General features: G+C 33.8%; 1 protein-coding gene across 4 annotated transcripts in view; it reads right to left on the bottom strand.

The window, feature by feature from the left end:
- Positions 1-23,341, bottom strand: part of Plexa (plexin A) — a 275,026-nt gene that overhangs the window by 5,805 nt on the left and 245,880 nt on the right. For all 4 annotated transcript variants that reach the window (XM_083099119.1, XM_083099117.1, XM_083099118.1 and 1 more), the window contains 4 exons: positions 3,969-4,700; positions 2,590-2,715; positions 1,959-2,420; positions 5-1,683 (listed from right to left, as the gene is read on the bottom strand). In XM_083099119.1, the coding sequence (XP_082955245.1) occupies positions 5-1,683; positions 1,959-2,420; positions 2,590-2,715; positions 3,969-4,700 (2,999 nt within the window). The remainder of the gene's footprint in view (positions 1-4; positions 1,684-1,958; positions 2,421-2,589; positions 2,716-3,968; positions 4,701-23,341) is intronic.

Below are 23,341 nucleotides of genomic sequence, written 5' to 3'. Positions count from 1 at the left end.
ATACCGTCTTAAGAATAATTTTGGATGGCTCTTGCCTTCTGTGCACTTTTCGATAAGATCCGCCAGGAGAGTTTTCAGGATGTCTGTGCAATATTCCATTTTGCTCTGAAGCGTAACCATAATTAAACTGGCGACATTAACTCGATCTCTCATCGAGAAATAACGGTTGCTTTCGAGGGTTCGTACGAACAGCAGTAAAAAAGTTTTGTTCATTATTAGTTGACCGAACAGACGTAATCCCTTCTCCTTTCGCACTAATTCTGGTCTGTCCCACTGCAGCACCGGACTATTGTCGTCGCTGGGGAATAATATCATCATCGCGTAAGTGCGATAATCGAGGAAGGGTATGCCACCGCTCGTTAGATCTCCCGTGAGATCCGTCATTTCTGTCTGTAGCTCGGCGAAGGCCTCCTTACATTCGGCGGCTACTCGTAGCTCCAGAATGTCCATCTGTTCTTGCATGTTCTTCAATACTCGATTGCTCTCCGTGGATTTTCTGCGATAGGCGATAAGGAATGCTATAAATACGACTACTAAGATTACGATCGCGGCAATCACACCGATTAGCGCGGGTTTCGACAATGGTCCGTTGAGTCCAGCTGGCAGTGCATAGCTAAGTTTGCCAATGTTGTAACGAAGCGTACCGCCCACTATCAGCACTACTTCCGGCAGTTCTTGTTTATTGGGCAATCCCTGAGCGTCGATAGCTGGCGGCTGCGTCAAGGGCGGCCGACAGGTGAGCTGTTGCCGCGACAAGGATGTAACATTACAAAAGGCATTACCAATTTGTACAACTACGTCGGACTCTTGGCAGGCGCGATCAAGATGCTGACCGTTAATTGTTAAGTAATCACTCTTATAATATTTAACTTCCTCGTCGAAGACTTCATAAATCGGGTTTGGGTATAAAAGGAAATGATTGAAGCCGTGTTGTGAAAGATTTTGTACACCAGTAACGTTGTCCATGCGGAAGCCATACTCGAGAGAGAGCGGACGTTCGGCATCCAGTATCACGTGCTCAGGCACCTCGATAGTCGGTGATTTGCACATCATACTCTCCTGACTATGCACCTCGCATTGTGACACAAACATCTTTTCATCGTAATAGACATACATTTGCGGGCTCTGTATGTAACCAAGATTCTTTCCGGTCACCGAAATCTTTATTCCACCTGCTGGAATCCCCTTTGGGACTTTCATCTGACCGGCCACACCGCTCTCCACGCTCTCAATCGTCGGATCGTCGACGTATTCAAAGAAGCCATCATATAAACGCTTGCCACCGTCGAAGGACATCTTGAGCATCCCGCTTCTTTTCCGATTGCTTGGACTCGTCATACAAAGAGCTTCGTTGGGTTCGGCGCTTATTATGGAACACGGTAGCTCATCAATGTCAGCATGGATAGTGCTGCCGGCATTCATGTAGTTGCCAGTGATTTTGATAGTAGTACCGCCGCTCAATGGTCCATATTTAGGTGATATCGAAATAATCTGTGGGTCCACGAACTCGAAATTGTAGTCAGACTCGCCGCGAAAATCCTCGATTTTTACTATGACAGGTCCACTCCTGCCTTCCTGCGTACCAGGTCCATCGACTCGACAGACGATTTGTTTCGTTCGGATATAAAGCTCCTCGTAAGGTAAACATCGCATACCAGCCACAGTGACACCACCAACTATATCCTATTAAACGATTAAACATTCATTAGGTAACACATATTATATTAATTGGTGATAAAAAATTAATACAAAAGTAAATATAATATATATATATTTCATTTCATAATTTAAAATATTTTTAAGTATTGTATATTTTTTATTTTTATTATCTTATTAATTTTCTAGTTTCTTTTTTATATTTCAGTCATTATAATACGCAAACGACAAATGATAATAATGTACATGAAGATGAATATACATCGCTTTAATGAACGATAGACAAATAAAATTTTTCTTACCCTAAAAGTCTTGCCGAGATTGATGCCGCGAATCGTCACATTCGTATTTCCTTCCCAGGGGCCCATTACCGGTTCAAACGACTTTATTTCTGGATTCGGGCAAGTCTGATTGCTGTTCAGCCACATACCAGAACCGCGGTCGCACTGATCCTTCACCTCGCATCTGTCTGAGCTTTGGCACCAGCCGCAGCCGTACTTGGTCGGCAGGGCCAAACACATGCCGCAGTTGTCCGCCATGTCCCGGCATCGATATATCACTAGATGTATATTGTCCGGATTATCCAAGGGTTTGGAGCCGCCCCAGATCACGGCGAAAGGTACCGTAATGTTCGGTGCACGAGACGTATAAGAGAATTCCGTTTCCTCACAATAGATCGTGTCGGCCAACAGACGTGCGTTGACGCTCGTGACGCGGCCCTCGATGTTAAATTGACACACGAAGCGTGTTTGTATGATGAATTGCTGAAAGACGTTCTCTCGTTAGAAACAGAATAAAAAGAATGGAGAAATTTTGAGAAAAAAAATTATAAAGAATTTTAAAAAGAAGTTTAAAAAAAAAGAAAGTTACATCGATCAGAAAAGAAAAAAAATTATAATTAATATATATAATATATGACGGTTTTTGACATACCCCAATGATATGCACTTTAACTCGTATCGCTTTTTTGATACCAGAAGACACGAGGATCTCTTGAGATTCGGTGGCGTTTATAGTGGGACAAAAACCTGGTCCACTCCTATAGCTTGGTCCCATTCTCTGAAAAATATGCGCAAGAGATTATCGCAAACTGAAATTATTTTATACTGCTAGAATGGCACTTCCAAAGTTTTTACATAATACTATATGTATCACACACATATATACATGTTACTTGAAAATTTTATTTTACTTTTGTATCATTTCTCTTTTCCCATTCAATTTAATTATTATGCTGTTAGTATCTTTATTCGATTTTATTCTACTCGATTATTTCAAATATTATGTGATATAAATCATAAAGAGACGTTCTCAGTGTCAAATTTTCATCAAAAATTATAAGCTAATTGATAATAGCACATTAATATTCATAGAGTGAATGCAACGTTTTCACTCCAAAACGAATCGAGTTGATATTAAAATGAAATTAATGGATGCATATGTAATACAACAACAGACTTGTGTAATTTTGTTTCAAAACTAGATGTTGTAAATTTGCGACACATATGAATCGTTTATCTTGAAAATGATGTAAATTTAATTTTAAAACATTAATATGAGTTAGTGAAATGTGGGTATAAACGGACTATATCGATTTTAGTAGGGTTTTTAGAATTGGACTTACACTACTTTCCTAAAATAAAATTTGATGTGTAACACAACCATTATTCTTTTTCATCAATTAAAGAATGATATAAATACTTTTTAATATGACTTATCAATATATTAATACATATATTATAGATATATATCAATTACTGCAATTTTAAAGAAATATAAGTTTTAATATAAGTTTTAATCTTTTAATTACAGTAAATATATGTGTGTGTGTGTGTTAATTTCTAATTTTTCTGTGTGTGTTTATAATTCTTATGTATATTAAAAAAAAGATATAATTATCAGGAAATTTCACCTTCAAAAAACGTAAAAAAATAGATCAGATTCATGTGTCTGTTTAAAAAAAAATATTCTCTAAAAAAATATTATCTTAACGTATATTTTTAAAAAATTTATTGTGTAGTATTGTTTTAATATTTTTTTTTATTTATTTTTTAAGAAAAATAATAATAGAAAATTGTGCCAAATAATGAGAAAATTATCCGCATAATAAAAAAGTAAATTTTATAATATGCAATTTTTATTCTCATTAATTAGCGCAATTTTCTGATATTATTTTTGTAGGGAAAGCAAATTTTAAGCAATATAAAATATGTATATTGAACAACACTTCTTTGTGCAACAATATTTCGGACAGCTAAAATATGATATTAAAGCAACACATTTCTTTGTATAATTTTTTATAATAGGCTTACACTGACTCCCGTGACGAGAATGTCATTCCGACAGTTCTCCGCTGTGTCGTGCGTACACCGATGGCCATCAACGCACCAATCGCACGGAAAACTCGATGACACGCATTGCGTACACGAGCTGTACGTGTTGCAGTCGAAGAAGGTGAAGTTCGTCGCCACCAAATCGGGCCCGTTTGTCATTCTAACGGACAGCTTGGCGGTGAAGTGATGTCGACCCGGAGGTATCGATGGCAGCAGATCTGTTCTCGGTGTGGTGCAATTCACACCGTAGGACTTCCGCGAGGCATTCGTGATCAGGGTTTTATCGAGGGCTGAGAACGCGCACAGGAACTGCCCGGATAGAGTCGGCAGATTCTCGATGACGAGCTCGAGGGTCCTGGCGGTGGTGCGTTGCAACTGATCCGGCGTGACGGTGGTGATCGTCGTACACCTACCGCTCTTGTAGGAGATCCAATAGAGCGGATCCTTGGCAGCATCCTGACAATCGCTGCGCAGGTTGCATTTGTTCTCCAACGAGCACCATCCACAATATGGATCCTTGGCGCCCAGGCAATCCCAGCAAGTCTTGTAGACTGAACACTCTTGAACCTTGACCTTCGAGACCTTCTTCTCCGTCAACACGTAGAGGTGCATCAGCTGTGAGTCGAATAGTAGATCCGGATTCACCGGGGAGCCAGGATCGATCTCGAGATCACCATATTCCAGTGCCAGCGTCGAACTCTCTACCACCACCTGAAACAAGAATGTATGTTTTTTATATAGATTGATTGACTTTTTTATATAGATTGATTAAATACTGATTGATCAAGTTATTTTAGATAAATGCAAATTTACGGATAATTACGAGAGAACTGCAATTTTCGATAATATATAACAAACAATTGCGTCATCAAAAAATAAATATTTATTGAAAAATAAATAGAATTAAGTTTATTGAAAAAAACGTAGAAAATATCAAAGCTTCGATGTGATTTTTCATCATACAATTCTGAATTTTGTTAAGTTTGTTGCACGATTGTATCTCCTTGATTTCCCAATTTATTTCGATATAATTTAATACAATTTATTTATACAGTTACAATTATTTTTAATTAATAACATTTAATTTTTAATTGAAAATAATTGATATATTGTTGTTAAAATGTAATACATTTGGTCTGATAAATTATTGAAAATGCTTCAATTAACTGTCGATAGAGAATATAGAAAAGAGAAGATCGCCAGCTCATAAATAAATCAGAAATTTATCGTAATCGTTGGATTTGCGCAAAATTAGAGAGACAGTCATTGATGTAGATTACATACAGTTAACAGACTTGTATAATATATTTATCGTAATGCCGGAGTGCTTTCATATTATAACGAAACGAGGATGACACGAGCGGAATGAAGAATTAAATATTCACGACAGAATTATGAACAACTGCTAGCTCGGTTAGCATGGAATAAATATTACTTCCGTTTAAATATTTATTGAATATGAATTATCGATATTAGTTCGACGACAACCACTCATTGCGTATTCCGTTTCTACTGTCACGGAAAAAGTGGATATTTCCTAAAAAATATTTGATACGTAGTCCCATCACTCCCATGACATGTCACCGGTTTTAATAGTAATAACGAGTATAATAATTCGGCGCAATAACACATTCGAGAGGAGTGAATTTTGCAACGACCCGCGCTATTTTATTCCCGTATTACGAAAGTAACATGAATATTTACGTCGTCGCGCGGATTCGTCCGACAAATTTCCCAGGTGGTTACCGCGTCTACTGTCGCGGGCGAGTTTTTGTAACTTCAATGCCGGCTGGTGGTCGCTGGACGTCTAGGTATAAAATTGCAGTCCACCGAAAGTAACAGCGTAGCTGCAATTTGCACGCTATTATTTTAACGTGAAGTTAAAGTTCTGCGCGCGTCGTATCTTTTCCACGGACGGACACGGTTCACAAGCCCATCTCTGCCAGGTGCACTTGTGCAGCATTCATTTTCTCAGACTTCACCGCGAGCCTCATTCGCGGTCGCGTGGTTAAAGGGCTGCAAATTAAATCCGAGCCCGAGACGAAGTCGGGCTTTCAATCGACAGTGAAATGATGACGACAGACAGGGAAAGAGATTCCGGGACTAGAATCGTTCGCGGGTTTAATAAAAAGATCATCCTCTCGAATAGTAATAATAGTAATCATCCGAACGAAGCACGACGTGGATCGCAGTGACGTTTAGTTTCGTTGTGCTTAAAGTTATTCGAGAACGAAAGGCATTTACTGCTGATTTGATAGTTATTATTATCGTCGTGAAAATTCCTCAAAACGGTTGTCACGATATTATAGATTGTATTTTCTCGACTCTGTCAATTTTTAAATATACCAGATAATTAAGTTTATTTTTTAAGTCGACATATTTTGCACAGATTTAATGGTATAAATTTTTTATTCAAATTCTTCCTTCTTGATATATATAAACGCTCGTGAAAGATTTCTCGAAATTTAATATTCATCTCCGAAATTCTTCGATTCTGGATTGTACAGATATTAATTCCATACATTAATAATTTGTCGCAGCTTGTTAATGATAATATAATATGATAAAAGACACATATACATTAGTGGAAACAAGCCATTCTGCCGAGACAGAGGTGGAATAGTTAAGTATTTGTGTGTAATTTACAACAAATTGAATTGAGAGAGCAAAGCGAAGTTCGTGACAAACGCGTAGCGCACAGTCTCTATTCCGATTTAATTAACAAATATTAATTAAGTCGCGTCGTACGTATAAATGACGCAAATCGAGCCAACCGACATGTAATTTGCTACAATTTCGTAAACATCTCCTCGTTTATTTTACAATGCTCATTAAAATAGTTTACAATACTTAATGTTTTTTAATAGAAAGGAAGAATGGATTATAATTCATTACGTCGACAAACTCATAATCGCAAGCGTAAATATATCAGGAGTTAAATCAGTTTAATGATAAATAAATTTTTATAGAATTTTATTGTAGTAAAACAAATATTTGGAAGAAACACTTTATATAACGCTTAGCATTTTTCGAAAGATTTGCCAACTTTATGATATGATATTTAACCATCTAATTGAAATTTAATGTCCCACGTCAAACAATCTTTGCCTTTTTTTAAAAACTGACGCATCGTTAATCGATGTAGCCTTGGAAGATGAAAGAATGAAGGATTGCGGAGAAGCCCAAGAAGAATTCTAGGCAAGAGTTAAGGGCTGTCCACCCTGTACCGATCAACATTCGACCTCTGGCCGGATAATGAGTCGTTACTTAAGACAGGTAATCACGGCGCGGTAACTATGTTACAATCCTTGCGTCTAGACGGGGAAGGGACGGAAAGAAATAATAACAATAATTATGAGGCTACCGAGTGTTAGTGATGGTGGTTAATTCTAAGGTTCGTCCGCGTATCTGCGGCTGGGCTTTTTAGCGTGATTTCGCTCGCGGAATATACGGTAACGCGAGTTATTCGCGCGTCATTCGGCCTCGGCAAATCCCCAACCGAAGTCGACGCACAAAGAGGCTTTAATAAACGCGCGGGGATAAAGGCAAGGTCGGCGAGGTCGAGAATGAGCCGGTAGGAGGGTTAAGAGGGAAGGGAGGAGGGACCAAGGCAGATAGAAATTATTTCTTAATGGAAGAAGGAGTACCGTGAGGCAGGCGCAAAGGAAGTATCAGGTAATGACGAAGAAGAAGGAGACAGGGTGCGGGCAAAAGGCTTAAAGTTTGGTGTAGATGAGTGCAAGCACAACATATGGATGTGATTATAAAAATAACGTCGATATGAACAAGGATTTTAGGATCTTCTGGATCTTCAATTAATAATTTAATTATTATAATTTTTATATTATTTTTACAAATTATTTTTACTTTAGAAATTTCTGTGAGATTTAAGCTTATGTTTTTTCTATTTTATCAACTTTATATATAGTATGGAAATCTAAAAAATTGGAACACATTCCAATTATTCTAACATTTAAATTTAATGACCTAATTTTTTTAATTAATTTATATTGATTTACATTTGGAAATTTGGACTTTTAAGCTGAACAATATATTAATAAAATTGGCAGCGCCAAGTTTTTTTAATTAAAATTTTTTTTACTTTTTTGTTTTATATTAATTTTCAGTTTTCAATTTTTAAATAAATTTTTAATTTTTTTAATATTATTATTTTTGAAAATTAAAACAACTATTTTGTATAACAATGTTTTCAATTAAAATATTTCTATTTAACTTCTACAAGTTTTCTTCCTTGTACTTCTATTTATCTACAAATTTTTATTCTTAGTTGGCGCAATTTTTTTATATCACTATTTTTGTAGACAATATGATAATTGGATACAATTAGTGCATGAACTTGGCGCCCTTCTTTTACTTTTTTTAAAAAGGTAAGTTTTGAGGGATAAAAATAACGTCGATATAAACAACAATACAAAAAATTAACCTTTAGAAATAAATGGACGAGTCACAAAAAACGCAATCAACTAGATAAATATAAAAAAAATTTATGAAAATAATATAATATATCGCTCACATCGATTAGGTAACAAACAAATAGCTTCATTGAAACTTAAATTTTTTCAAAATTCCGTAAAATTAAGATCATGAGGAAGGTAAGGAATTATTCAATTCCGTGCAAATATGCTATTAATCTCTCTTGTATCTCGATACATAAATTTACGGAGGAGGACTAAATCATTGAAGCTTGTCCTGCTTCACAAGATCAAGATAGATAGATAGATTAATAGAAAATAATAAATATTATTAAAGTACTACTTAATTAACGTTTTATCTCGCACCTCTTTAACGACAAATAAGAACTGTTAAAGCGAGCTTTTATCAAAATGAGGAATCTTGGCGGCTGGATTTTCAAGTAAGTAGCTATATATTTCACGTGATACACCAAAATAGATCTTTTTAGAGCGACAAGGCAAGCGCAGGTGCGAATATGTAAAAGAGAAATAACGTACATAAGAGATAATAAAGGATAACACTAAAAAGACGAGAAGGATATTAAGCGCACCGCGAAGGATGAGATATCATCCCATCTCGCGTCTCGACATTCAATCGATGACGTTTAGCCGTGAGAAAAATAATAATTGCGAAAGATAGCCAGACATCTTAATTAACGGGTCGCTCTTTTGCTTTTCTGGCATGTGCTATTGCATATGCGTCTATTTTCGTTTGCATTGCGTGGGTAACGCTGTCGGCCGGTGCATCGCGATAAAAAAGCAAATCGAACGTCGACATTCCTGAATGGATTTCGAATCAAACGTGTTCGCGCGTCCTACGTAAAGTGTTCGCCTATTAAGCCACAGCGAAATCGACACCTTAAGTTGCACAGCGAACGCGACCAACGCGATTAATAAAACGCGATTCTGTCCTCGTTAATGCGTGTAAATAACGATAACTGTCAACCGATCGGAATAATCAACTATTAATTATTGATAATGCATTATGGATATCGTAAAAGTCGCAAACAACATCGCCACGGAAGCTAGATTTATTCAAAGGATTGATAAATAGCTCCTTATGTTGGTTAATGAGAACGTGAGAACATTTGCACGCACAGTTTGACAGTGTCTCTCTTTAATTTTATTACAATCTAAAGTACTAAAAATTACATACTTAATTCACATGTAGAAGTATAAGTCGTAAAAAATAATTTTTAGAAAATATGTAAAGAATTATTTTTAAATTATTTTAAAAAGAATTAAATTAATTTTTAAAAGAATTATTTGTTTTGTATAATTTAAACATTTTTTTTAAGTATTATATATAAATATATAAATATGCAGAGAAAGTTATATGTATACAATAGATATCGATTGTTTCAATGACTCGAGCGATCAATTGAAGTGTGATAGAATATTCTTGCTTTATAGAGCGATGATATGAGAGAGATTTAAGGACGATCATAACGGGAATTCTAAGCACGTCCTTGCAGTCTATTAGGACGTCTCAAGGAGCAACGACAAGGCCGAGCAGATGCAATTAAATTTGAAGGGACTCTCGGTGTCGTGATGCATTTCGATGCAGTGATTGTGCATTACATATGTACCCTTTCCTATCTTCTATTGGCGTCCTGCAGCCCGATTGAGACCTGCGTGCACTGGCATCTGTCTGGAATGTTTAAATGCATCTTTCGACGCGGTTCGCCGCACTATCGCCGGGATTTTCTTTCGCGAATGCATCAGTGGGAAGAAAGGGATTTCCCTGAGGATTTTTCTGAGAGTCGTTCAACAGCGGCACAAATGTATTCTACCGCTGAGAGATTTCTAGAGAACCTTATCTCATGAGCCTTATCCATCGATTTTATCCAGCGAATCGGATGCGCATTCATACAGCAAGAGCTGAGTGCAGCGAGATCGATTAAAATTAGGTCTAATTGATTCTCTATTAATGATATTGAATAATATGTTTTATGATAATGGATTCGTCTCGGAATCATTTGTCAAATCCGAATTATTAATCACACATATTTGTAATTTTTTATTACTTCTCATATTATCCAATATTAATGAGAAAATTTGATCCTTGCATGTTCTATTTTTTATCTATTCTAATTTGATATTATGACAGAAATATTTATAAAGCATTTTTATATCTTTTGATTTTAAGCAAATCAGAAATATATTTTTAGTTACTTAAAATTATTTCGAACGTGACTTATGCAAAATTAATAGATTTTCTCTGTGCTCTTTATCATACACTTTACTAATTCATTTTGATGATTTTATAAAGTGCTATGTTTTCTGTTAATTATAAAAAAAGTAAAATGAGAAATGGATTTGATATAGTTTCCAACTTATTAAAAAAAATTATAAAGCTATTATTATCGCGAAACAAATCTGTATTAGCTGCATAATTAATAGAAAAAAGTAACAATATATAAAATCATTAGAATAAAATCATTAGTAAAGTGTATGACATAAAATCTATTAATTTTGCATAAATCATACACGCAAATTTAATCGTAGAAATTCAGAATCTATATAAAAAGATGCATTATTAACCTAGATTCAGTGAAAGTAAATTATCAGTTCGAGAAATCTGTATTTACAGATTGTCATCGTATCACAGAATAAGATTCTGATACACGTAGGTACGATGCGGCTGCATTATTCATTCATTGTTGAATTACAGTTCAGTACTCACGACATGTCAAGCTGAAATAGTGATTCGACAGAAACGGGTGAAATCGGGGATCTTCTGTGACATTACCAGCGATAAATTAGCGCCGTACTTTCGCGAGAACTATATAAAATTCTCTAAGACGAAAGAATCGATAAACATAAGACAGAAAATAACTTGCAAAATTGTTCATCTAAAATTGAGCATCCAAAAAAAATGTTGCACAATTTTTTTTGGATGCTCAATTTTTAAACAAAGAGAGAAAAATCTTATGTTTCAAATAAAGTGTTATTATTGTGTTTAACTCTAGTGATGTAGAATTAGAAAATTTATTATACAGAACAACAAAAGATATATTAAAATACATTATAAATTATAAAGTTCGTATATCAATTTTGTGTATCACGCATTTATTTATAGTGCATTACTTTGCGATCTTTGTATGATGATGTATTAATTATTTTAAATTTATTATTTTTTTCGCAATGTCTCTAATGTCCTCTGTGTATACAATTTGATACGCACTCTCGACGCCTTTCCAAAGCCCATCAGCATTAATACTCTTACTATTACATATCTATGTGTAATAGTAAAAGTATTAATGCTGATGGGCTTTGGAAAGGCATCGAAAGTGCGTATCAAATTGTACACATAGTGTCTCAAGGACATTAGAGATAATAGAGAAAAAAATAATAGATTTAAAATAATTAATACATCATCATATAAAGATCGCATCAGCATTAATACTTTTACTATTACATATCTATGTGTAATAGTAAAAGTATTAATGCTGATGGGCTTTGGAAAGGCATCGAAAGTGCGTATCAAATTGTACACATAGTGTCTCAAGGACATTAGAGATAATAGAGAAAAAAATAATAGATTTAAAATAATTAATACATCATCATATAAAGATCGCATCAGCATTAATACTTTTACTATTACATATCTATGTGTAATAGTAAAAGTATTAATGCTGATGGTCTTTGGAAAGGCATCGAAAGTGTATATCAAATTGTATACCTCGCGATAACGACGTGACAAAAAATAGTCGCGAATCCGAGAAATCCATTAAATTGAAATTAACAGGAGTTCGGGGAGCGAGATTCATCCGAGGTTGTCATTAAAATGCCGCACGCGCGAATCATCATTTCCCGCGATAATCGTCGCCGATAAGAAGCGATGACCGGCAGTACACACATTTACGACCGATGTATCGCGTTTTTAGTCGGTCCCCGCGAGGGAAGCGCAAGAACTCGCTATCCACGATTTGATAAATGAACTCGCGGTGTGTAATAACCAGGTCGCCGACGACGTCGGTAAAAGCGCGCGCATAATGCGTTTCATCCCTTCGTACCCCCCCCCTCCCTCCGCATCCTTCTTCTTTCATCCCGGTTCTCTCCTCATCTACCGCGATATAAAACAAACGAGGTGACTTAATGCGATTGTATGCCAGGGTATTACGCGGGATAGTCGACGCAACAATTTTTCATTATTCGAATCTGTCATTGTTTTTCAGCATATCCGTGGAAATTGCGAGGGACGGGGGGGATAGGGGGAGGATAACGACAAGAATCCGGAATAACGCTGCGAACTTTTCATCGGATTTTCCCCGGATAAAGGGTTCTCCACTATTTACCTGCGCTCTCGCCCGTTCCTGGACAACGTCCGAGATTAATTGCCATCGAATCGTCGAATGGAATCGCTATTGAAACACGGGGGGAAAAAAGTCTCATCTCGCAAACTCTAATTAAGCGGCACGACAATTTCGGAACGAGATACTGGGAAGAGGTGGACCGATGGGGGAGGGTAACTGGTGAGATTTCATTCCCGATGAAGCCGCAGGGGTGAGCGAAATTAATACAGTCGACATCTTCTCGAGCGAATCAATCGATTCGCTTGCATCGCACTAGAACGCCATTTTTATATACGGTGTCCTCATATATCTTTATCTTGCTTGATTTTTGTAAGAATTTTTAATTCATATATTTTATATCCCTAATATATATGTTATATTATAATATCGGAAAATGATATAAATCTGCGGCAAGAACGGCGTGATGAAATTTTCATTGAGGACAGAACGAATCATTCATCCGAGATGATCACAGAGCTGAACCGTGCGTAAATTCGCTTTAGAATCTGCGCGAGGCGGACGAGAAAGAAGTGGAGGCAAGTCGCGGGGGAAACGGCGGTGAAAGAAGAGGGGTGGTTGCGATGAAAAGGGCTGTACCGGGAGCCGAGAGTGGAGCTAATCGGATTTTTCCTATAAATCATACTTTGCGCGGCTAACGCATTTCAGGGAGGCTTCGATCTCGTCGTCGAGCGCTAACGACCATACGATGGTCTCGCAAAAATCGTGTCGCGAAAAAGTACGGTCGATGAATCTCATAAGCCGGCGTTAGAGGTACGATGCAAATGGTTTTTCAACGAGCCGTGCCCGAATGATTGCTAAATAAACGTTTCACCGGGTAAGCGTGTGTGATCAACGCGCGGTTGCAAACTCATATTCGCACTTTGCTGTCATCTTCAAGTTCGTTTGTGCACGGTGATCTAGAAAAAATAGCTTTCTAAAGGGAAAGTTTGGGTCTCTCCGCTCGAAACTACTGTGAGAAATATCGTCGAATTAATCTTTCACCGTGCTCCGATATATACAACATATATAGGATGTTATGATTTCAGTGCATTTCTTCTTGTCAGTGGATTCTTTGATTAATTGGGAGACAATTTTTTGAAGAGAATTTAAATATATCATATTTTTAAAAGTGTCTTAAAAATGTTAATTTTTAAAATTGTTTAATATTTATATAATTTCGATAAATCTTTAAGTTAAAACTCTATTAAAATAAAAATCTCTTTATGTGGAATATACAAAATAAAAGATTATGTTATTTATACATTTCGTCGTTATTGTGTGTTATTTATTTATTATTTAAAAGTTTCAATTGCATAAATTTTCATGATTAATCTTTAATCAATAAATGGAACCGGTTATTATTATATTCTAGGAACATATTAATTATCTTTACGAGAATAAATGATAATAAATAAGAGTTTCAAGCAAATTATTTTCAAAAATAAAGAATTTTTTTATATACGATGTTTTATATATATGTATAAAATAAAAGATGTATATTATTATGATGAATGTGATACATAAAAATTTAAAAATATGCTCTCATACTAATATAAACAAAAGGTACGGACGTATAAATACAATATTAATCATCAGGTTTTCACGTGTTCCGCATAGTCATAAAATAAAAAAAAATTCTTTATTATTATCGATGAAATTTCTTTAATAATAGCGAAAATATATTACTGCATCGTAAAGTTAGCAATATAAAACGTCAGATTAGTTTGTCGTGTTTATAATACATTCCTGCATTGATGGATCGGGTGGAAAGGGTGGCGCATAAAGCCGGCAATTACCTATTGGACGACGTAATAGCAGAATCTAATTTATATTCCGGATTTCCTATAATGCAATTCATTAGTCTCGAAACAGGTCTGGCATGGAGAAACAATGGCTCGTCTTCTCCGAAGCTTCTTCGGTACAGTATACTCTCTTTCCTCTATTACTCTCTTTCTTCTTTTGCTTCTTCCTTTCTTCCCCGTCATCTTTCGCCTTCGTCGAGTCCTCCCTCTACCTACCGTCTCGCCTCATAGCTTTTCTCCGCTTCATCTTTATGGCCGCTACTACCATCTACCAGCTTCCACCCAATTTATTAACACACTTCATTCCGCTTTTCCTCTGGAGATTTATTTTATAATTATCTTCATCCCCGTTCTCTTCCTCCTCGTTCCGAGATGAGCGCCGGTAAGTTTTTTATACCGTCCGCGAAAAATAATTTAGAGCTACTAACAACCATGTGTCGCTCAAATTTTTGTACTTCACGGTGAAATGGTAATTCATATTAGGTAATTATCATAAGATATGTTTGAGCAGCTTGCTTCGAAAATTTATACAAGAGGGTTCGGCTTTAATGAATTGCTTTAAACGTTACGAGTTTCTTTACAAGCTGTGGATTTTGGGAAATTTTCTTTTAAAAATGAACTTTGTTGAAGAAATCGCGGAATATCTGTTGAGAAAAAAGTAGTACTTACTACTAGTATCATGTACGTATAACGTTTAAAAATGATTGTCATTTATAACTCCTCTTTCTCCCTCCTTTTTCTACTGAATGGCTGTAATTATATTAACATTTGTTCACAGACTTGATGAAGAAGATGCTGCATGAAATTATTATGAATTGATAAATACATTATTTTGAAAATTAGCAAATAAAATGAGCTTTCTCTGACTTAAAAAACGATCAGATTTAGTCTCGCCATCTGAGGGCTAACATTAATAACAGCCTCCGTGCTTTCCTTTCTCTCGTCCTCGAGTTTCTCTCGAGTATATTTTCTTTGCCGGCGATTTTTCCTTTTCACCTTATTTCGCCCGTCCGATTCCTCGGTTGCTTTCTCCGCTTATTGTCTCACTTCCTCTTTATAGCTCATACAGTACCACGTTCCGACTTCTGCCGTATTTATGGACATACTTTACTTTGCTCTCCCTCGTACATTCGCTCTGCTATGGTTATCTATATTTTCTTTGTGCTCGGACCTCTAATGCACCGGCGGTTTATTGGTCTCTCGATCGTGAACGGTGTATATAATGTGCCGTCTATCAATGTGATTTCTTGAAATTTAATGTTATTAAATGGTTTTTCCACCAAATTAATATGCTTCAATTGGTTTTACTATTTTTCATTACATTGCAAATAAATGTAACTAATAAATTCGACTATTACAATATCTATAATGCTTGTGTTTCTTAATTTTCTCTCAAAAAGAATAAATAAGGAAACAAATTCTAATAACGTGTGCGAATAATAAATATATGAATCCATAATTGATATTTAATTAAAATTAAAATTTTAGAAAATAATCTAATTAATATTTCGATTATACAATAAATTTACAACTATAATAATCAGAAAAATTCTATATTAAAGTTTTTTAAGAATAATTTTGGACATAATATATTATGTAGTAATAGTTCATATTCTATTTTTATTTCCTTCTTTTCTCTCTCTCTCTCTCTCTCTCTTTTTGTTTAGAGCTTAGCGAGTTTATTATCACTCGTTTCGTTTTTTCCTTCTTTTTATTCTATCTCTAACCATTTTCATTTTTCTTCCTTTCATCATTTACTATCCTCAATGTTTCATCATTTACTATCCTCAATGCTTCTAGTATATCTGTCTAGTCTCTCGCTCTTTCGTCTTTTTAGCTAGTTCATATTTTTGCGCCTTCCTCGTTCGCTCTTTTATGATTCATATTCCGTATTTTTACGGATCTACCGTAGACACCTCATACACAGTTCATATCCGTTTTTACTTTCGACGTAAGCAAGATATTAGTCCAATTTATAAAAACTTTTTGTCTTTTGTTTCGCTGCGATTTCAGCAATCTCACAGTGCAATTTTATTTTCGGCTGAGATAATAAACGAATGTAATAACGCTAAATTTAAATTTTTCCTCGCGAATTTTTTTCTTAAATAACAGTCTAGAGCACTTGCGCTCTTCTTTTCCTCCGTTTTTCCATAAATTGCCCTGCCTGCATCCTGTCGCGTATTATCCTTTAATAACGGAACTCTAGCAACGCAGGATAAAGATAAGATGACATAGCTTACTGTTCTTCATGACGATACGAAATGATTTAATATACACGAAAAAGCAAGCCCGTCTCCTATCTCTCTTTTCTATATTTTAGTTGTGCACGTGACATCACGCGACACGTTAACGTTTCAAGACTGGAATAAGCAAAGAAAGCACGTCTCTCTGTAACCTACTTTCCAATATGGCATGCACATTTCTGCTGAATTTTATTATATAATAAAGTCATTATATATCCTTTACGTCTTTTCTATTTTCCTCAGATTAATGTCTCATCGGAAAGTTAGTCTTCATATTGTTTCACGTTTCCGTTGAATTACATGTTATTTTAACAATACTTTATCGCAGATACAACTTTTCTATCTGATAACAAGTATAAGCTAAGGAATTGTGTTTCAAAACAATTTCACGATATTTTCTGCTTTTTCTCCGTAAATATAATTTTATAACTCTTGTCAATTTATTCGAGACGGATAAATTCGCAATGTTTCACATTCACATTTGATATTAAAGATATTTAAAAAATTTATTTCTCATTTATTACTTTATTAATTTTCTCAATTTCATTCAGTTTCGAGTGCATGAGTCAAAAGATCAGAAAAATTTATTTCACGAGAGATTTTTATTTCTTATTTTTTTATATTTAATCATAATTTGCGGTATTTTCTCAATTACAAAGTGTATGCAAACATATCTAATATTTTCTAATAAATTTTTTTATTCTTTAAACAAATTTATTATATATAAATTGAGAGCGTAAGCAATTTGGACGAAGATTTAGAGAATGATCTTTTCAATATTATTTTGTTTTTCAAGCAATAAATATAATAATTATTGTTATATTATAATTTTGTGTGTGTGTAATAATATAATTTAAATATAAAAACATCTCTTTATTTAAAAAATTTTATCACATAAATTACAGTTTAATATTTTTGCATCTTATTAAAGTGTATAATATTTGAAACTTGGATTTGAAAATAATCAATAGTTACTTTATACATGTATACATTTAATCCATAAAAAAAATATTATCAATTTAAAATACTCGTATATCGTATTCATCATGCTGTGAATAGAATTAAAAGAAATTTTAATTCGGAGCAGAGATATATACACTGTGTGTAACAATACGAGAGGACAGTAATGGTTATTGGACCAATGAGAAGCTGTATACATATATGTGGTGGTAGAGTACCGATGTCGATTGCGCGCGTCCAAAGATTTACGATTAAAATCGTGCTTTACACGCGCGCTTTCCGTCAATTATGCCAAAGTTCGTTACTTTGGTCAAGCGTTCGCATGAAATGTAAGCTGTCGGGTCAGCCCGAACTAATTTTGAAAAATGGGCTATCGAAAATTAAAAAAAAAAGAGAAAAAAAAGAGATGTAGAGCAATCACGTTTGCGTTCTATCGAGCGGTTGTTAATGCGCAACGCTCCATTAGTGTCGAATTTTTTGAATCAATAGTTTTTTTTTAAATACGAGAGACTGAATAGCTTTAGATTAACAGAATTACATTGGTATGTTTTCAGAAATATTAAAAATATGTTTCATCAACTGTAAAAATAGCTATGAAATAAACAATTTTCTGTTCAAAATTTATACTCAAAATAAAAATGCTAAATATTGAGCTTCGATAAATCACTACTTAATAAATCCCGCTGTTATTTTTATTTAAATTAGAAGTATTCATACTGAATATAAAACGTTCACTTGTAAAAAATGTAATAAAATTAATTAAGTTGCGCTAATCTAAGAAAACAGAATTTTATAAATCTAACAACAAAGTCGGATATTTTGGCTTATGTAATTGTTAAATAGTTGGAAATGTTCAAAACAGAAATCGTACAAACGCAAGTTCACACATTTTTTTTTAAACATGCGATAAAAAGGTAAACTCAAACTACTTTCGAAAAATGATATATAAAAAAATTATAAACAATCAATTGGATATTAATTAAATAATAATTAGCATCAAGATTATTCTCTCGTGCGATTGTGAATTTAAATTAGCTGTAGCTGCAATTAGCAATAATTACTGTCATGTACTAAAATTGCCAGTTTCTTTAAATTTTTAAACGTCTTATAAACGTCGAGAGGAAAAGACTAATTAATTAATCAAACTTAGAACATAATAATGACTTGTAAAAGATTTAACAATGAAAACTATTAATGCTTAAAAAAAACACAAGCTAGAATATACATAATGTTAATCAATATATGAGATACATACTAAATTATATAAAATTTTAATTATCTCTAACCATGTTTAATATTGAAAAAAAGTTATGGCAGGATAAAACAAATATTTAAGGTAAATATTGAGAGAAAGAAAGAAATCATGGTCAAATCCAATAAGTAAATATTAATTAAAATAATTTAAAAAATCCATTTTTCAATAATTTTAAACAAATTGTATACTGTTTTCATTTGTACATAATGTAAAATCAATTACGGATGATTTCAAATTATTTCATGGAATAAAAATTGGATATTTAAAAAATACTTAATTTTTCGCTGAAAATGAAATCACATTAAATGAGGTCACATTAAATATTTTAGGCGAATTAAGTATCTTGATTTAATATGTAAAATGAAGAACATATTTTTGCCTGGGTAGTAAGTTTAAATTAGATTTAGTTTGATTTTATATAGAATTAAATTACTCTAACTTGTCAAAAAGTGCGCTAAATGGTTAATGAATTCCGACAACTTTATCATAAACGTAAGATATTCACTATCACTCTGTCCAAAGATAATAGCTATAATAGCTTATAATAGCTATTTAAAAGTTTTCTTTTGTTCTTCCTACAATCTAGAATTTACTATAGTTTTGATTTATAGATCTTAGGTCTTGCACAGTAGAGAATTTTGACTTATGCTCTTTACACCAAGCATGATATCACAATGCCCTTCCTAGAATACACAAGGGTATAATTAGTAAACTTCGTTGATATATGGCATAATATCCAATCTACTTCCTTCTCGTGCTACCACTAAATGTGCATAACTCAAACTGCCAAGAAACAACTCTTTGTTACATAAAGAGGCATAAAGTTCGTTTAACGCAGACCATATATGCTTTTTACCGAAGATCATATTATGTGTATATGGAAGATAGATAGAAAGAAGAAGAGGAAGAAAGAAAAAGAGAGAGAGAGAAATTGCTATAAATCAATTTTTAAGAAGTAGAACACACTTGCGAAAATTAATCAAACGGCGTATGATAGATCGGTAATTAACGTCGACCTCGCTCAAAGATTTAATATCGAGAGCCGCATACTTCGGCGTCAATTGCACGAAAGATACGTTCGCTTCTGTCGGTCGCGCAATGTGTCGTCTCGTATTTCCCGGCGAAACGTAGTGGAAATAGATCGAGTTTTGATTAATGGAGCATCTGAACCTGCGAAAAAGAGGACGACCTTCGGATGTGCAAAGGCATAATTAACAATAGTAATTATTAAAGGAGTTAAAATTCAGATAAAATATAAAAAAATATTAATAAAGAATAAATCTAAATTTCAATAAAAGAATTGCATATTTCTATCCTTTACATTAGTGAATTTTTCATATTAAAATTAGTCATTAATTTATCACATAAAAATTAGTCATTATATATATGATTTTCATATTTTTCATATAAAATTAGTTATTATACCTATGTAACAACTAATTGAGTGTTAGTTTAAAACGAAAAAGTCGAGGATTTTTATCGTTTTTTATTATTTTAAAAACAAATATTGATTGAAAACAAATCACTCTTTATTAGAGAATTTTGTACACCTAAATTGCAACATGCTGAATAGCAATTAACACAAAATTATCGTTGACATGACTGGAAGCAGAACGAGATAAAAGGCAGTAAGATGCAAGAGAAGAAGAGAGTATGATGAGTAGAGAGAATCAGAAAGCCCAAAAAAAGCATCAAACGTTTTCTTCGAGACTTCGCGATAGCAAAAGTCTTTGTAGCCAAGAAATGCGAGGGGCGGTGAAAACAGCAGTTAGGTATCGATCTTCAAACAAAACAGGCAACGAGCGTAATTTCTAACAATTCATGGAATACAGGAAAACTGATTAATATCCACGGTGTTTTCCATTACGTAAAGACAATATTTACGATGTATTATAATTTATGATGTGTTCGCGGAAGAAATTGCAAGTATGAGCTCGTTATAAAATTTTCATCTTAATATATACATATAACGAAAAAAGTATGAAATTTACATAACTCTGGTTACGCAATTATTTCTGAAGCGTAATCAGCACAGTGCGAGATATTTAACTTTTTCAAAAAATTTTACATTTTAGAGGTTGATAAGGAAAGATCCATAGATAATTTATTATTTACATGTTGTAGAAATCTGAGAGAGAGAATACTAATTAGTTAATTTTTATTTAAGTTATAGAAAAATTATCAATTATGATTAATTTTCAAAGATAATTAATAATTAATTTTAAAGATTCTTTTTCACAGTATGCATGGTATTAAATGATATAAAAAATTTGTTAATAATTCGATAGTACATATTACTATGCAAAATTCAATATGAGAAATTTAATACAATAAAAGGAATAAAAAAATTGACGAAAATATGTCATGGATTAATAATTTACAGAACTATTTTAAATTTTTAAATGTCAGTCATACACGCGCGATTTTTACCAAATCTTTTTCTTCTCTTGGTTTTCGTCATTCGATTTTGTTCGAGAATCATTTGTTCTCCTCGATCTAGCAAAATTCACTTATTCCAAACTCCAATTTCAACGAGATTGCGTCTATCTCTCTTCGAAATTTCTTCTTGTACAAATTCTCGGTTGTCTCGGCAGATTCTCGAAATTGTTTTCTACACGAATACTCGTTCGAAGGCGTCCTTTGAGAAGACATAGAAAACGAGAGAGAAATAGAGAGGGAGAAAGAGAAAGAGAAATCGAGAGATGGAGAATGCTCTGGTGTAAATGCAGCGCAACCGACGAACCATGAGGATCGTCTCGAAGCTCGAGTGCAAGAAAGTTTGGCAGCCTTGCCTTTTTATCCCTCCAGCAGACGTAAAGGGGCGCACTTACACACTCCACACGCTCCGTGTCGTTCACTCTAGACCACCTTACTCTCTCCATCCTTTTTCGTTCCTTTCATCATTCCTACCGAAGTCTAGAGCCAATGGTATATAGCTATATCCACCCACGGTATCCTTTCGTCTCGACGTGATGTTAAAAATCCCCTCCCTCTACTGTTGCCTGGGAGGCTCTTCAGCAAGTCGCGATGCCTGCCTTGAGGTACTTGTCGAATAACCCTCGAGAAAGGTCGCGCTGAATGATCGGCTATCTCGTTTTCGAGAAATATCGCTCGCGTGCTTTGGACATTCACCGTTATTCTATGGAATTTTAAGTTATCGATGTATAATCTTTATTGCTCAGATAAGTTTTTTTGTGTGGACTTGATAAGATACAACAATAAAAAAATAAAATAATACTATTGTCCGCATAAAGTATCTAATTTTATTCAGATGTAGATTAGGTAGACATTTCTTAAGAAAACTATATTTTCACGTAATCTTTTAAGATGTATAAGATAAAAATGTAATTACAATGAGATGGCGATAGTAATCTAAATATGCAAGTGCGTATTTTTTCATAAATACATTACACATGTAATAATACACACATTATTTATGTGTGAATATAAGGAAAATAATATTGAAAAATTAAAAACAATAAAAAAAGAAAATTACTTAATAATTTACTTTGTATTATAATTCATGATTAATATATAATTGCATTTATTGCACTTTTAAGAGCAATCTTAGTCTTTTTCAATACTTGCAGTTTTCTAATGTTTCAAATATGTTTATTAAATTATTTTCTCGAGAGAATAGCAGTATTTAATATATAACTAAAATGTAACTAATATATAACTAAAAATCTCTAAAACACAATTAAAACAATAATAAAACAATAATTTTCATCAATTTTCGAGTTGTCTCCAGTTGTGAACGATTAATGGTCGCGTAAAGCCTTCGTGCTTGACGATTAAATTGCCAATGAAGCATAACGTAGATTATACAGTGTGTATCCCGGTTATGTTAGTAGACTAAATTACAGGAAGTACAACGGTATCTAGCTTCCTTCGATTCGAACGCTCGTGATCGTGATCGTCTTTTCTCCAAAAAAAAAGAAAGGAAAAACCTGTTAAAAAATTGACACGGTTCATGAATGAAAGGCAGTTTGTAATTAGAAGCAGAACGACGATTGTCCTACTTTGAAAAACAACCAACACCGTTATACGTTCTCATAATTCTTATGATTATTGTCACGGCCAGTATCTTACACAAATACAAGTCTACAAATAATATTAATAAAAGTATTATATATTATATATTAATAAAAGTGTTTCAAACACTTTTCTTTCTTTGTATGGTGTGTATAATATATGAAATTAATTACGTAACTTTCTTTTAAAACTAATTAGAACATCCCAGTAGTTTTGAAGTAACTTCTCAAGTCAAGAGTATAAAGGGTTAAAGTTACGTCTCGCTCTATTTGAGATTTTACGGTTAA

Source organism: Camponotus vicinus, unplaced genomic scaffold (assembly GCF_025532165.1).
Source record: "Camponotus vicinus isolate PSW18456_S1 unplaced genomic scaffold, iyCamVici1.0 SCAF_5, whole genome shotgun sequence".
Lineage (NCBI taxonomy): Eukaryota > Metazoa > Arthropoda > Insecta > Hymenoptera > Formicidae > Camponotus > Camponotus vicinus.
The sequence above is the reverse complement of the archived record's forward strand: the minus strand, read 5'-3'. Positions and strand labels throughout refer to the sequence as shown.